Source organism: Bufo bufo, chromosome 2 (assembly GCF_905171765.1).
Source record: "Bufo bufo chromosome 2, aBufBuf1.1, whole genome shotgun sequence".
In the NCBI taxonomy this organism is placed as follows: domain Eukaryota; kingdom Metazoa; phylum Chordata; class Amphibia; order Anura; family Bufonidae; genus Bufo; species Bufo bufo.
In genome coordinates this window covers 53,967,690-53,985,860 of record NC_053390.1, presented here as the reverse complement: position 1 = coordinate 53,985,860, position 18,171 = coordinate 53,967,690, and the positions used below count along the sequence as shown (strand labels likewise).

At 40.0% G+C, this 18,171-nt stretch overlaps 1 protein-coding gene across 1 annotated transcript in view; it reads right to left on the bottom strand.

The window, feature by feature from the left end:
- Positions 1 to 18,171, bottom strand: part of MYO5B (myosin VB) — a 207,303-nt gene that overhangs the window by 28,376 nt on the left and 160,756 nt on the right. Inside the window, exons 17-21 of the mRNA XM_040421102.1 lie at positions 8,934 to 9,020; positions 5,759 to 5,870; positions 4,916 to 5,127; positions 3,445 to 3,601; positions 865 to 1,104 (exon numbers count right to left, since the gene is read on the bottom strand). Coding sequence (XP_040277036.1) covers positions 865 to 1,104; positions 3,445 to 3,601; positions 4,916 to 5,127; positions 5,759 to 5,870; positions 8,934 to 9,020 — 808 coding nt within the window. The remainder of the gene's footprint in view (positions 1 to 864; positions 1,105 to 3,444; positions 3,602 to 4,915; positions 5,128 to 5,758; positions 5,871 to 8,933; positions 9,021 to 18,171) is intronic.

Here is an 18,171-nt window from a genome sequence, read left to right as displayed (position 1 = left end):
CAAATGACAAATAATCCTAAAGTCGGAATAAAGAAATGGCGGGATCTTTAGGTGATCTTACTGGTACAAAAAGCTTCGTAATATGCCGACAAGTATTCAGACTTTACTGAACGCATCATTAACCCTTAAGGAGGTGGCCTATTTTGGACTTCAGGACAAAGAGATTATGTTTTTTATTTTTTTTATTTTAAATCTCCGCATTTCAAAATCCATAACTTTATATTTTTTTGTGGGATGAGTATTAATGGCACCATTTTGGGGGCACATCTGATGTAATGAAATGGATTAAATATGCATAAAAATATCACAGCAAATTCGCCATTATTTTTTTGGGTTTATGTTTTTGTGGTCTTCACATGGGGTATAAGTGACATCATAGCTGTATTGTGCAGGTCAGAATACAGCTAATACCTAACATGTAGAAAAAAGCCTATATTAGGAGTATTTCTGGTGCAGATTGCGCCGCAATCTGCGACTTCCCCCGCTCACGCCAGGTCTAAAAAAGTGGGCATGGAGTGGGCGGGAAAGAGGACGGGACGGAAAAATTCATCATTTTCTACACCTGTTTTAGGCATGGAAAATGGTCTAAATGTAAGACAGCAAGGAAGCTGTCTTACATTTAGACTGGCGCTGGATGCGGCGAAGTTATGTAGACGCCGGCACCTCCTCATACATGCAGCGGATCCACTGCCAGCGCAGGGGCTTATTAAGACCAGCATCTAAAACGTCGGTCTAAATAAATGACCCCTGTAGCACAAACCGTGCTACAACATGGTTGAATGAATAGGGACGTGTGCGGTCCGTGGAGAACACGTACGTGGAACACTGACGCGTGAATGAGGCTTTACCGGTCGCATCACTTACCTGTTCGTCAATCTTCCTCTGCAGCTGCACCACTTTGTTCTCCATGCCCACGCTCAGGTTCTTAAAGTGCTCTGCCGTCCGGGCCTCAATCTTCAGATGTTTGAGCTCCCGTCGGGCCATCATCCTGCGGAAATAGCACTGGATAACAATGGCCGCGCTGCGGAACTTGATAAACTGCTTGCGGGCCATCCATCCTTTCAGGTGCTTCTGGATGATTTTAGCTTTGTGCTGAAGCAGGAGCTGCAAAATCAAAGAAGGGATGACTGTAGCCATGACATGTCCAAAGCTTCATGTGAAGTACGTAGGGTGGATATAATACTGAAAATACTAGACCAAGGCAAATATCTGATATGAGGACGCCTTATGGCATAGGACTCAAAGTGTTCACACTCTCTTTCCATCCTCAGCTGTCCAGGTGCCTTAGATAAGAGTCTAAAGCAGGGATGCCCAACCTGCGGCCCTCCAGCTGTTGCAAAACTAGTACTCTCAGCATGACTGGACAGTGTACAGCTATTAGGGCATGCTGGGAGTTGTAGTTTTGCAACAGCTGGAGGGCCGCAGGTTGTGCATTCCTGGTCTAAAGTGTGTTTTTTGGGACTTTTTCCATCTCTACACCTTTTGAAAATGTACATTTTCTTTCACCTGCTGAGTGATGTTCAGTACTGCTCCCTCTTCCCTCTCACAGCATGCAGTCGCAGAGACACAGCGAGGGCGACTGCAGCTGCATCCCCCCTCTCGCTGTCCATAAGTATTGAGAAATTATTGGAGGTATAGAACATATAACAAAAGCCTGCAGGCAGTAAAAGATGGACTACAGGCTGATGGAAAGATACGACTTTCCCATGATAGTAAAGAGGTATTTTGGTTGGTTGAAGTTATCCCCTACCCACAGCCCCCCTGAAATAAACAGGGTGGCCTGTCGGCCATGCGTGTTGCGCCCCATTCCTTTCTATGGGAGTTCTACTGCGCTGTACTCCCCTATCTCCAAAACCCCCTTAGAAATAAATGGAGCAGCTGCACGCATGTGTAACCAGCCTCTCCGTTCATTTCAGGGGGGCTGCAGGGGGCATGGGGCCCTCGCTCTTGTGATTGGTGGTGGTCCCAGCAGTAGGACCCCCACCGATCTAATAGTTATCCCCTATCCTCTTTGGAGGAAGGGGGGTGCAGGATATTGGTCTAAGATAAACTATGAAGGTCACCGACCTGGAACCTCAGCCAGCAAACTCAAAACTGCTACCAATCGTCCTACACCACTCGGGTTAGTAGAATCTAAGGTTACCCCTAGGTGTTCACTAGAGGCCATCATAAGACCAGACTTGGCTTCTGGGGACCTAGGTTAAGTCCATGGACTAAGGCGACAGAAAATGGTTGCAAGCTCACAGGTATCAGACCTTATTAGATGACCAAAAGCAAATCAGAATAGTCAGCTAGCCAGGAGAGTCAGTAGAAGCCAAATCAGCAGATAAGGGATTAATCAGGAGCCAAGCCAAAGTCGGTACATGAAAGATATTTAATTAAGAATAGGGGGTGAGCACCTAGCACTGTAGAAGAAAAAGGAGCCAGAGCACATACAAAATCACAGGCACTGACCAAATTTCAGTGCCTTATTTTAATCCTCTGGATAGCCCCCTGATTGGATGCCGAGCCTGATTGACTCAGTGTCCCATCTCTTTGACAGGCCAACCAGGCAGGGCGACTGGCATATGCACTGCTCCTGATCTCTACCAACACCACCGCACGAATTGGAGTAGCAAGATCACAGACACTGCCGGATTGTGGACAGGTAAGCATGTGACAGTTGAACCCCAACTGATCTGATACTGTTGACCTTTCCTGACCAATATCTATATCAGAAGATCACTTTAAATGTTAGAATTTTTGGTAGCTGGTAGGCATCCCATCATAATATTGTTCCATAATTCTAAAGGCAAACATTCCTCCAAAATGAAACAAATTCTATCCTTGTGTCGTCCTCTTTTGTCAAGTCGATAACAATTCTATGCAGCGTTTTTAGTTTCTGGAAACTTTGGTGACGACCAGTATGGACACCATTACAGCTCCCCTAAGACTATCAGCTTGTTTTACCAAACCACTGAATCTTATAAGACCTGATTAGATACTGCTGAAGATATGGTGTTGTTGCACCATCATGAGAAACAATGACCAGCACAAGATGGTGGAGGACGCGGGCAACACTGTACAATGTCTGCAACTAAGGTAGAGAAAGCCTTGACTTAATCCACTGTGACCTTGCAAGATGTCTAGATTAATAGAGGCCACAAATAAAGACTTCTATGTAGTGCAAAGATCTAATCAGGCAAACTATTTTCTACAAGGGTGGAGGCAGCCTGCCAGGTTTGACATAAAACACAGACCTGACCACATAGACCTGTTAATTAGGATGTCCCACTCTTAGCATTATACCCAGGTTGCAGATAACTGCAATGTGATAGGAGCTGGATCTAAATTATATCATTCGTTGACTTCCGTTGGAGGCAACCAAAGAAGGACGGCTGCCTAAAATAAGGAACCCATGAAGTAGATAAGTCGCCTGGGAGAATGACTAAATGTTTGCCATACCTCCCGATAAACTCTTCTGTCAAACATGCCCCGTGCGTAGGACTGGATGGTGATAGCCGCTCTCCGGATCATCTGGTAGACCCGATAAATGCGGATCATCCGGTACTGTTTCTGGAAGCAGATGGCTGCCTTCGTTTTGCGGAAATGGTCGGCCAATCTGAAAAAAAAAAAAAGGGCCAGTAGTTACTAGATGAAAATGTCATGAGGACAGCTGGTTTAACCTGGGCATCATCTGCATAGAATTGTAAATGTACTGAGGGTAAAAGTTTTACATCTTCGTGTATATAGTGTTATGGACCATGCTGGTATAACCTGGGCATCTCCGGTATATATTTATATATGTACAGCTGGTATAAGTCATACATCTTCTTGTATATGGTGATATGGAGCATGCTGGTATAACCTGGGCATCTCCTGTATATAATTATATATGTACAGCTGGTATAAGTTATACATCTTCTTGTATATAGTGTTATGGAGCATGCTGATATAACCTGGGCATCTCCTGTATATAATTATATATGTACAGCTGGTATAAGTCATACATCTTCTTGTATATAGTGATATGGAGCATGCTGGTATAACCTGGGTATCTCCGGTATATAATTATATATGTACAGCTGGTATAAGTTATACATCTTCTTGTATATAGTGATATGGACCATGCTGGTATAACCTGGGCATCTCCGGTATATAATTATATATGTACAGCTGGTATAAGTTATGCATCTTCTTGTATATAGTGATATGGAGCATGCTGGTATAACCTGGGTATTTACTGTATATAATTATATATGTACAGCTGGTATAAGTTATACATCTTCTTGTATATAGCATGCTGGTATAACCTGGGTATCTCCTGTATATAATTATATATGTACAGCTGGTATAAGTTATACATCTTCTTGTATATGGTGATATGGAGCATGCTGGTATAACCTGGGTATCTCCTGTATATTATTATATATGTACAGCTGGTATAAGGTATACATCTTCTTGTATATAGCATGCTGGTATAACCTGGGTATCTCCTGTATATATTTATATATGTACAGCTGGTATAAGTTATACATCTTCTTGTATATAGCATGCTGGTATAACCTGGGTATCTCCTGTACATAATTATATATGTACAGCTGGTATAGGTTATAATTCTTCTTGTATATAGTGATATGGAGCATGCTGGTATAACCTGGGCATCTCCTGTATATAATTATATACATACAGCTGGTATAAGTTATACATCTTCTTGTATATAGCATGCTGGTATAACCTGGGTATCTCCTGTACATAATTATATATGTACAGCTGGTATAGGTTATAATTCTTCTTGTATATAGTGATATGGACCATGCTGGTATAACCTGGGTATCTTCTGTATATAATTATATATGTAGAACCCATATAACCTGTACATCTTTATCGGTATAACACATCACCTCCAGAAAAGCTTAAGTGAATGTTATCATACCTGCGAGCCAGATATCCCCGTGTGTATCTCTGGATGGTAATGGCAGCGGCTTTCATCCTCCTATATTTCAGTCTCTGTAACCAGCCCCGTACTGTCTTCTGAATCATAATGGTGGCGGCGCGGAATTTATCGGCACGCAGTTTCTCCAGATAAGCCACTTGCCCAGCACGGAAAAAGATCTTGGTGCGTCCAAACTGGAATTTGTCCGTATCCTGATAAAACCACAATATATGGTTCAGAACCATCAATCATCAACCACAGGGAAGGAGACCTTCAATTTTACCCTGGGGCTGTGCAGAACGGGATGTGCCCTTCTATGCATATACCGTAGCTTCAAACAGGTAGCCCACCTCAGACATTGCACGTGTAAGACTCTGAACACGTCTTGTATTGTGAACACATTCAGCATATGCACCAGGACCATTGGGCACCATGCCAAAAAAAATAACTATACCACATGGTTTTATTTTTTACAATGTAAGTCAAATGGCACTAGCAATGCTTAGTAATTAAAGGGGCATTCCCATCTTGTAAGGTGATAGCATGTTGCTTTATGATTGGTGAGGGTCAAACCTCTGGGACCCCCACAAAACCTGACAACGAATGAGCCACAGTGCTGGGACCCTTCATTCTTGGAATCGGTAAGAGTCCCAGTGTTCAGACCCCCGTCGATATGCCATCAATTTATAGGATGGGAATAACCATTTAATGGGGCTAAACTGGTTTTCTGATGGTGGTAGTAGTCACTGAACGAGTGTGGTGCATCATGGGGACAGGTGATTATAAGAAGATAAGGATCGAGTGACTGTAATATCGCCTGCTAATTATCTTCAAGTCTATCACCTTTATAAGATGCTCCAGCAGGTTTTTGCAGATGATTTTCTTGTCGGGTTGGGAAAGTTCCTTCTTCGTCATCAATACACGGTATCTAATGAAGAAGTCGTGGTAGGTCCACCTAGAGGGCATAACACACCCTTAATACAAGCACATCCTTAAAGTCTAGCGCAACCTCATTTTACATACAATTCTCATTCTACAAACCCTACCACGAGTTTCATGACATCCGTCAGGACACCCCTATACACCTTAGATGATCGGCCAGTTGCATCAATATTGGTGGGTTCAAATGGCATTAAACTGGCTTATATGGGTATCTTTTGTGTCCTTCTACACAAGCAATATTTGCCCATGAAAAAAGCGCCATTCTACAAGATAGCACGAGAATAGCTGCTTGTGTAAGGAGTAGATAAATGCAAAAACGACCGTATGAACCAGCGGCTCATTCACGTAGAGTATCACTTTAAAATCCAACTTCACAGAAAATATAGAAAATACGGGGTGACTGCAATGTACGTCGGTGCGGCGGGCAACATAGCAGTGGGGTGTCTGCTGTTAAACAGCAGGAACCCGGGACTAATGCATACAATCGATGCCAACGTCGATCGCGTATATTTAACTCCTCAGATGCCATGGTCAAATGTGACCATGACATCTGGGAGGTTAAAAACTGGGAGCGCACGCTTCTGGCCATGCACCGGCTCCCCATAGTGAGGATCGAGGGAGCCACAGTGTGTGTGCAGCAGCCACTGCCCTCCAATGTCGCTGGAGCCCAGGAAGCTGAGACATGAGGAGCTGTTTGCTGATTTAGATGTCCATGGGCTGTGACATGAAGGAAACCTTGTGGTCACTGGTGATTTTCTTTCCTTGACCAAAAAATAACAGAATCTAGGAGTCAAAAAAGAGACTCTGCAGAGTCTGATTATTAAAGGGGTCCTCCCAGAAAAAAATATTCTACAGTTTTCAAACCAGCACCTGAATACTTTTGTAATTGCATGTAATTTAAAATTTAGTATGGACCCTGAGTTATTCTACAAAAAGTATCTGTATAGCGCCACCTGCGGTTTGCTGATTTTCTAAATTCTCTGTCCACCTTGCGAGGTGGACGCACATGCTCAGTTCCATCCGTCAACAGCCACCAGCTGCGGCAGAAAAGACACGCCCCCTCAGCTGCCAGCTTGAAATAAATCTAGTAGAACTACTGGAGCAATGAATGGGGAGATCTCTGGATCCATGTGAGGTACAGGGCTGGTTCTAGCTTCGTCATGTACTATATTATGTCTGATGATAATTTTTTTTTACATCATGGGATAACCCCTTTAACCAGAAAGAAAGAATATCATCGATGGCCACCTTGTACTCTTACCCTTGTGACAGGGGCTGCAACAGCGTTTCAGTGAGGACCCGATAACACAGCTCCACAAGCCTCCTGGTGTCTATGATATTTGAGGAAGGGGGTGCCGACCTGAATTTTTACATTCTGAAGTTATACTGTTATTTTTAATATGCTCTAGGTGTACTATGTGACCTCTGAATTAAAGTGTTACTGTATGAAATGAAAGGGACAATAAAGCTCAGCAATAGAACCGTAGTCGCAGCTGATTTGGCTGAGCAGAACATTAGGAACTGCTGCAAAATCTGGAACCGCGTTCCCAATTATGATATTTCTCTGCCTGGAAAAATTTCAAGTCGGCCCCAGGATAGATAAACCATCGGTCCCCCTGACACCCCGCTGCAGTGTTTGAGAAGGTTAGGAAATGTCAGGGATATTTATATAAGTGAATAAAAGTGATTCCCACCGACCGTCGATCTGCTAAAATAATGAAGCTGAGCTGCAAAATGGCCATACATTATATGGGAAGAAAGAAAGAGGCAAGGACAGTAAATGCATCGTAACAAGACAGAAAAAATGAAAGGAGAATTCAAACCGAAAAATTTGCATGAAATCAATGACAGCGCATGTTAGGCATGGAGGGGGCAAGCCGCTGCTCCTACAAAATGGAGGACTCCCTCTGAGTCCATACACCACATTCTAAAAGTTTATAACCCCTTTAAAGGCTATGGACACCTTTGGAGCAATATTTATACTATTGCATTTTGGGCTAAAAAATAAATAAAAAATTTCAAGCCAGAAATGTTCTCAGTTGTCACTTTATTACCCCTATGACTGTCGGCTACTCATATATTCAGCGGGGGGCGACCATGAGTAAGGAGAAAGCTCATCTTGAGAATAATAAAAAATATACAGGCATCATGGGGGTCAAATTAAAGGCTGTGTATTTTTTTTTTATGATTGCATTTCACTCATTTTGGGCTAAAAATATTTTTTTCATTTGGTCTTTATAAAAAAATGCAGCTGATTCTGAGATACAGGGGTTAAAAAATCAATCAGTTTGCAAGCTGTTAATTTCTGTTTTCTTTGAATCCCGTCATCGGATGGCTCATGTATAGCTGTTATCTCTGAAACACTCGTTGGGGCTCACTTTAAAAAAAAAAATATATTTTATGCACTTATATAGCACTAGTATATACCGCAGTGCTTTACAGACATTACCATAAAGCTGTCCATAATAGTGCTCACAATCTCAAACTGATAAAAATATGGCTTAAATAAGTGTTTATGAGCGCAGGTATATGAGCTACACATGAGCCGTCAGATGATGAGTGAAAGAAAACGGAAAGTAACAGCTTGCAAACAGACTAATTTTTAACCCCCGATTCTCAGAAACGTTGAACGTGAACATTTTTAATAAAGACCAAATGAAAAAATAATTTTTAGCCCAAAACGAATGAACTGCAATCATAAAAAATGCCCCCGAAGGTATTTCACCCCCCCATTATGCCTGTATTTTTTAAATTATTCTCAAGATGAGCTTTCTCCTTGCTAATTGTCGCCCCCCGCTGAATATATCAGCAGCCATCAGGCATAGGGGTAATAAAGTGACAACTGTTCTGAGTACATTTCTGGCTCAGAAAAGAGGTTGTCACCTCAGGCCCATTCAATAGTTTGGCCTGAGAAATTAACTACTATTAGTATTATACTGCCCCCTATGGACAAAATTATGGAAAACCGCAATTAGCACACATAGTAGAGATATTTCTAAGGTTATTAAGCATTAATACAGAAACATAGAAAAATAATTGGCTCCCAAGAGAGGAGACAATTTTATGGGCCACATACCTGGATGGGTAGCCTGCGGCGCTGATTCTGATCGTCTCCAGAACGCCGCAAGCTCTCAGTTGCTGCACGGCTCTCTTTGGATCGAAGCTAAAAAACAATAAATACTGTATTTAATATAACGCCTGCAAAGAAATCCGCATGTTGTGCCAAAAACAGATATCTGCCAGTCACGTTCTGCATGCAGCCGTGAGGGTTATTACAAAAACTAAATCATCGTCAGGCCTGGCAAGAGAGGGAAACATTGATTTTCCATGTAGCACATTAATTATTGTTTTATATAGTTTGTGTATTAGAACAATGCCTCAGCGCCTGCTGTCAATCATCTGCCGACATATGCGCTAAAAGCCACATTTTAATTGGAAATAATTGGCAGAAAAGTATGGAGGAGACCAAGACCCAAATGTTATTTTTATTTAATAAGGCAATCCGATAAAAAGATCCAGTTTTTGGAAATATTATGGCAAATATGCTGTGTATAGTAAGTAAGTAGGATATCTTTGGAATACCAGAATTTAAAGGGGTTCTGTAGCTTTTTATTACTGATGATCTATCCTTTGGATAGATCATCACCATCTGATCTACAGGGGACCGACAACCGGGACCCCACCGATCAGGAATATAACTACTATAATACTGCTCCTATGTACAAGAATATAACTACTATAATACTGCTCCTATGTACAAGAATATAACTACTATAATACTGCCTCCTATGTACAAGAATATAACTACTATAATACTGTTCCTATGTACAAGTATATAACTACTATAATACTGCGCCTCTGTACAAGAATATAACTACTATAATACTGCCTACTATGTACAAGAATATAACTACTATAATACTGCTCCAATGTACAAGAATATAATTACTATAATACTGCCTCCTATGTACAAGAATATAACTACTATAATACTGCCTCCTATGTACAAGAATATAACTACTATAATACTGTTCCTATGTACAAGTATATAACTACTATAATACTGCGCCTCTGTACAAGAATATAACTACTATAATACTGCCTACTATGTACAAGAATATAACTACTATAATACTGCTCCTATGTACAAGAATATAGCTACTATAATACTGCCTCCTATGTACAAGAATATAACTACTATAATACTGTCTCCTATGTACAAGAATATAACTACTATAATACTGCTCCTATGTACAAGTATATAACTACTATAATACTGCGCCTCTGTACAAGAATATAACTACTATAATACTGCCTACTATGTACAAGAATATAACTACTATAATACTGCTCCAATGTACAAGAATATAATTACTATAATACTGCCTCCTATGTACAAGAATATAACTACTATAATACTGCCTCCTATGTACAAGAATATAACTACTATAATACTGTTCCTATGTACAAGTATATAACTACTATAATACTGCGCCTCTGTACAAGAATATAACTACTATAATACTGCCTACTATGTACAAGAATATAACTACTATAATACTGCTCCTATGTACAAGAATATAGCTACTATAATACTGCCTCCTATGTACAAGAATATAACTACTATAATACTGTCTCCTATGTACAAGAATATAACTACTATAATACTGCTCCTATGTACAAGAATATAACTACTATAATACTGCCTCCTATGTACAAGAATATAACTACTATAATACTGTCTCCTATGTACAAGAATATAACTACTATAATACTGCTCCTATGTACAAGAAAATAACTACTATAATACTGCCTCCTATGTACAAGAATATAACTACTATAATACTGCTCCTGTGTACAAGAATATAACTACTATAATACTGCCTCCTATGTACAAAAACATAACTACTATAATACTGCTCATATGTACAAGAATATAACTACTAAAATACTGCTCCTATGTACAAGAATATAACTACTATAAAACTGCTCCTATGTACAAGAATATAACTACTATAATACTGTCTCCTATGTACAAGAATATAACTACTATAATACTACCTCCTATGTACAAGAATATAACTACTATAATACTGCTCCAATGTACAAGAATATAATTACTATAATACTGCTTCCTATGTACAAGAGTATAACTACTATAATACTGCTCCAATGTACAAGAATATAATTACTATAATACTGCCTCCTATGTACAAGAATATAACTACTATAATACTACCCCGTATGTACAAGAGTATAACTACTATAATACTGCCTCCTATGTACAAGAATATAACTACTATAATACTGCCTCCTATGTACAAGAATATAACTACTATAATACTGCCTCCTATGTACAAGAATATAACTACTATAATACTGCTCCTATGTACAAGAATATAACTACTATAATACTGCCTCCTATGTACAAGAATATAACTACTATAATACCGCTCCTATGTACAAGAATATAACTACTATAATACCGCTTCTATGTACAAGAATATGTCTACTATAATACTGCTCCTATGTATAAGAATATAACTACTATAATACTGCCTCCTATGTATAAGAATATAACTACTATAATACTGCTCCTATGTATAAGAATATAACTACTATAATACTGCTCCTATGTATAAGAATATAACTACAATAATACTGCCTCCTATGTATAAGAATATAACTATTATATTACTGCTCCTATGTACAAGAATATAACTACTATAATACTGCTCCTATGTACAAGAATATAACTACTATAATACTGCTCCAATGTACAAGAATATAATTACTATAATACTGCTTCCTATGTACAAGAGTATAACTACTATAATACTGCTCCAATGTACAAGAATATAATTACTATAATACTGCCTCCTATGTACAAGAATATAACTACTATAATACTACCCCGTATGTACAAGAGTATAACTACTATAATACTGCCTCCTATGTACAAGAATATAACTACTATAATACTGCCTCCTATGTACAAGAATATAACTACTATAATACTGCCTCCTATGTACAAGAATATAACTACTATAATACTGCTCCTATGTACAAGAATATAACTACTATAATACTACTCATATGTACAAGAATATAACTACTATAATACTGCTCCTATGTACAAGAATATAACTACTATAATACTGCCTCCTATGTACAAGAATATAACTACTATAATACTACTCCTATGTACAAGAATATAACTACTATAATACCGCTTCTATGTACAAGAATATGTCTACTATAATACTGCTCCTATGTATAAGAATATAACTACTATAATACTGCCTCCTATGTATAAGAATATAACTACTATAATACTGCTCCTATGTATAAGAATATAACTACTATAATACTGCTCCTATGTATAAGAATATAACTACAATAATACTGCCTCCTATGTATAAGAATATAACTATTATATTACTGCTCCTATGTACAAGAATATAACTACTATAATACTGCTCCTATGTACAAGAATATAACTACTATAATAATGCTCCAATGTACAAGAATATAACTACTATAACACTGCTCCTATGTACAAGAATATAACTACTATAATACTGCTCCTATGTACAAGAATATAACTACTATAATACTGCCTCCTATGTACAAGAATATAACTACTATAATACTGCCTCCTATGTACAAGAATATAACTACTATAATACTGCTTCTATGTATAAGAATATAACTACTATAATACTGCTCCTATGTACAAGAATATAACTACTATAATACTGCTCCTATGTACAAGAATATAACTACTATAATACTGCCTCCTATGTACAAGAATATAACTACTATAATACTACTCCTATGTACAAGAATATAACTACTATAATACCGCTTCTATGTACAAGAATATGTCTACTATAATACTGCTCCTATGTATAAGAATATAACTACTATAATACTGCCTCCTATGTATAAGAATATAACTACTATAATACTGCTCCTATGTATAAGAATATAACTACTATAATACTGCTCCTATGTATAAGAATATAACTACAATAATACTGCCTCCTATGTATAAGAATATAACTATTATATTACTGCTCCTATGTACAAGAATATAACTACTATAATACTGCTCCTATGTACAAGAATATAACTACTATAATAATGCTCCAATGTACAAGAATATAACTACTATAACACTGCTCCTATGTACAAGAATATAACTACTATAATACTGCTCCTATGTACAAGAATATAACTACTATAATACTGCCTCCTATGTACAAGAATATAACTACTATAATACTGCCTCCTATGTACAAGAATATAACTACTATAATACTGCTTCTATGTATAAGAATATAACTACAATAATACTGCCTCCTATGTATAAGAATATAACTACTATAATACTGCTCCTATGTACAAGAATATAACTACTATAATACTGCTCCTATGTACAAGAATATAACTACTATAATACTGCCCCTATGTACAGGAATATAACTACTATAATACTGCCCCATATGTACAAGAATATAACTACTATAATACTGCATCCTATGTACAAGAATATAACTACTATAATACCGCCTTCTATGTACAAGAATATAACTACTATAATACTGTCTCATATATACAAGAATATAACTACTATAATACTGCTCCTATGTAGAGGAATATAACTACTATAATACTGCTCCTATGTACAAGAATATAACTACTATAATACTGCTCCTATGTACAAGAATATAACTACTATAATACTGCCTCCTATGTACAAGAATATTACTACTATAATACTGCCTTCTATGTACAAGAATATAACTACTATAATACTGCTCCTATGTACAAGAATATAACTACTATAATACTGCCTCCTATGTATAAGAATATAACTACTATAATATTGCTCCTGTGTACAAGAATATAACTACTATAATACTGCTCCTATGTACAAGAATATAACTACTATAATACTGCTCCTATGTACAAGAATATAACTACTATAATACTGCTCCTATGTACAAGAATATAACTACTATAATACTGCCACCTATGTACAAGAATATAACTATTATATTACTGCTCCTATGTACAAGAATATAACTACTATAATACTGCTCCTATGTACAAGAATATAACTACTATAATACTGCCTCCTATGTATAAGAATATAACTACTATAATACTGCTCCTATGTACAACTGGTATAATACTGCCCCATATGTACAACTGGTATAATACTGCATTTGTGATGATAGAATATACAGACCCCACAATGCTTCACTACCTGCAGAAATGTTAGAGGGTTTATTTCCATTTTCTTTGCATTCCCCCCCCCCCCCTCCATGGCAGAATGCACACAGTGAGATAACACATCTGCTTCTTTCCTGTTTATTTCCTTCCTTATGGAGCGTTACAAACAATGAGACAGAATCCAATTGACCCATCTGTGTTGAGAAATGTTTATCCCGCGCTCAGATGATGCCAGCGCTGTTAATGCTCTGTACCAGCCGGATCGGCTTTACCACAGAAGCTGCATATATTAAACTTGTGTGCAGATGCAGCAGAGCCCAGTTTGTCACATTTACATTGTTCACTTTGTCAGTCTGCTAAATGTGGTGCTTGTCGTGCGAGACTTTTCAATGATAAATTCAGCTCTGCTATATCTGTATTACCAGTCAGTGTAGATACACTTGTGCTTGCATTGCAATACAGCCCCATTCACTTTAATAAGGCGCTGCCGCAATACCAGATACACCACCTGGTCAAGAGTGGCGCTGTTTCATGAAAAGCCATAGGGATCATGACCAGCGGTCAGACCCTTACTCATCAGTAAAGAGCGTAAAAAATGATTGCTAGCTTTTCTGACAAGCGGGGGCTTACCTTCATGTCTGCTGGGCTGAGGGCAGGCCGTGTGAAGCAGGTGACAACAGGCTCCCAGGCTACATAACCCAGATATCCAGCTCTGCCCAGATATATTTACACCTCGACAATGAGCTGACTGTCCCGTCCTGCATCTCATTACTTGTCCTAGGTCTGGTTTGTAACAGAACTGACATGGCAGAGCTGAATTTGTCATGCTCAATATGTGCACGGTGATAGCAGGCTGTGTTTTGCACCACAAGGTGATATATACAGTGAACTTCCCTGTGCTCTGCACTTTCACCCACTGACAAACTCCACTCTGCTAGGCCTATTCAAAAATGATCTAAAAGGTTGTATCAGAGACAGGGGAACAATACTGTTTTGAACTATTAAAATGTGGCTTGACCGTCCGGCAAGATGGATGTGTGAGTGAGGAGCTCCGCTGCCCAGCCACCACATAGAAGCCTCACAAGCACGGTGTCCGGGTCCCATGGGGAAATCGCTAACCTCCAAAAGAGCGAGAGGAAACCCGGCACCCCTTTTGAAGTTCCAGGACATTACCGTCTTCCTGGATCGCCGCGCTGCCGCTCCGTCTGCATCAGGAGGTCTGTGGCGCGAACCTGCGGCGGGAAACATCGCTGGAGGAGAAAGCAGTAAAGCGCTCCTGACACAGCGCGCTGCACGAAGCGACCCTCTCACAGTGAGTCCATCTCCTCTGTCTCCACTAGCGGAGGAGTTTGCCTATAAGCCGAGGGGGCAGAGGCAGTTAGAAAGCACAGGGGTGAATCTCCTAGCAAACATGCCGCCCAAAATGGCGCCGAAGCGCAATAACCCCCCTGCTACCCCAACGCAGCGCAGAAGAGATTGGGCAGAAGCCTCAGAAGACCATGGTCACATCAGCAAGGAGAAAGGTATGGGGGAAGATGTACCCTGGGACTCACAGTCAGATATAAATGAAGATCTTGAGGATAGCGCCCCGCAACTGTCGCAGGCCTCAGCTTCCTTGAGACAGTCGCTGCAACACCTCCCTACTAAAGAGGACTTTAAAAACCTAATAGCTGAAGTTAGGGATGCATTTAAAGCTGAAATTTCATCCCTACATCAGGACTTTCAACAAGTTACAGCCAGGGTAGACTCCCTAGAAATTGAGCACGATACTACACGCAAATACATTGCTCATCTCCAATCTACTGTAGAGAAATGTACCATGGTGGTCCGAGAAAACACAAAGCACTTAGAGGACCTGGACAACAGGGGTCGCAGACATAATATTAGAGTGAGGGGCCTGCCCGAGCCAGAATCAGAGGAAAATCTGCATGAGGTCCTGAATGGATTAATTAATTCCATCTTGGAGGCTCCGGCGACTCATATTATCAAAATGGACCGCGCTCACAGGGCATTGCGACCCAAAAATATGTCAGCACAGCCTCGGGATGTTATTTGCCGAGTCACGGACTACCAGGTGAAAGAGGCTATAATGGCTAAAGCCCGTGCTCTGAGGGCTATTGATTTTCAAGGGGCGCAAGTGCAACTATATCAAGATTTATCGTGGCTCACCCTGCAAAAAAGTCGCCATCTTCAGCCCCTGTTACAGTCCATGAGGCAGAAGAAAATTCCATACCGCTGGGGCTATCCGTTTGCACTTATTGCTAACAAAAATGGGAAAGCTGTACCAATGCGGGCTCACGCAGATTTGCCTGCTTTTTGTGCTACCTTGGGACTCTCGGAGCCTCCTATAGATGACTGGGAGATCCCAGACCCACAGATGGCACCCCTTCCAATTTGGAGCCAAGTGAGAAGCAAGAACCGCAGGTCCCCGCCGAGAGAAGAATCCAGGGGATTGAATGCGAGAGATGAACTGACCTGACTAGATGTGTCCTGAGTCATAAAATGACGCTCGCTTCTTACAGTTTACGTCGCTATATTAGGCGGCTGTTGTTCCTCATATATTTGTAATTGTTCAGGAAACTTGTATTCTTGAGCTTTAGAGGAGTTCAGTAGTTCCAAGTATTGTTTAAAGAATGTATGGGCACCCATGTCGGATGTGTTCAACCATGTCACCGCAGGGGGGAATGTTGTTGTTGGCTCTTTTCCTTTTCTCAGCTCTCTATAGAGTGGGGGAGAAGAGAATGGGCTATAATATGTGTTTTATGCCTTTTTTGATTACCCTCATCTGGACTTCAAAGTCCAATGTTTGGATAATTCCTGTTTTTATTTTGTACATGTATGTGTCTTGTATGTTCCCTTATATCCTCATGTTTCATGTGTCATACTATCTGTTTAATGTATCTACACTGCGTGCAGAATTATTAGCCAAATGAGTATTTTGACCACATCATCCTCTTTATGCATGTTGTCTTACTCCAAGCTGTATAGGCTCGAAAGCCTACTACCAATTAAGCATATTAGGTGATGTGCATCTCTGTAATGAGAAGGGGTGTGGTCTAATGACATCAACACCCTATATTAGGTGTGCATAATTATTAGGCAACTTCCTTTCCTTTGGCAAAATGGGTCAAAAGAAGGACTTGACAGGCTCAGAAAAGTCAAAAATAGTGAGATATCTTGCAGAGGGATGCAGCACTCTTAAAATTGCAAAGCTTATGAAGCGTGATCATCGAACAATCAAGCGTTTCATTCATAATAGTCAACAGGGTCGCAAGAAGCGTGTTGAAAAACCAAGGCGCAAAATAACTGCCCATGAACTGAGAAAAGTCAAGCGTGCAGCTGCCAAGATGCCACTTGCCACCAGTTTGGCCATATTTCAGAGCTGCAACATCACTGGAGTGCCCAAAAGCACAAGGTGTGCAATACTGAGAGACATGGCCAAGGTAAGAAAGGCTGAAAGACGACCACCACTGAACAAGACACACAAGCTGAAACGTCAAGACTGGGCCAAGAAATATCTCAAGACTGATTTTTCTAAGGTTTTATGGACTGATGAAATGAGAGTGAGTCTTGATGGGCCAGATGGATGGGCCCGTGGCTGGATTGGTAAAGGGCAGAGAGCTCCAGTCCGACTCAGACGCCAGCAAGGTGGAGGTGGAGTACTGGTTTGGGCTGGTATCATCAAAGATGAGCTTGTGGGGCCTTTTCGGGTTGAGGATGGAGTCAAGCTCAACTCCCAGTCCTACTGCCAGTTTCTGGAAGACACCTTCTTCAAGCAGTGGTACAGGAAGAAGTCTGCATCCTTCAAGAAAAACATGATTTTCATGCAGGACAATGCTCCATCACACGCGTCCAAGTACTCCACAGCGTGGCTGGCAAGAAAGGGTATAAAAGAAGAAAATCTAATGACATGGCCTCCTTGTTCACCTGATCTGAACCCCATTGAGAACCTGTGGTCCATCATCAAATGTGAGATTTACAAGGAGGGAAAACAGTACACCTCTCTGAACAGTGTCTGGGAGGCTGTGGTTGCTGCTGCACGCAATGTTGATGGTGAACAGATCAAAACACTG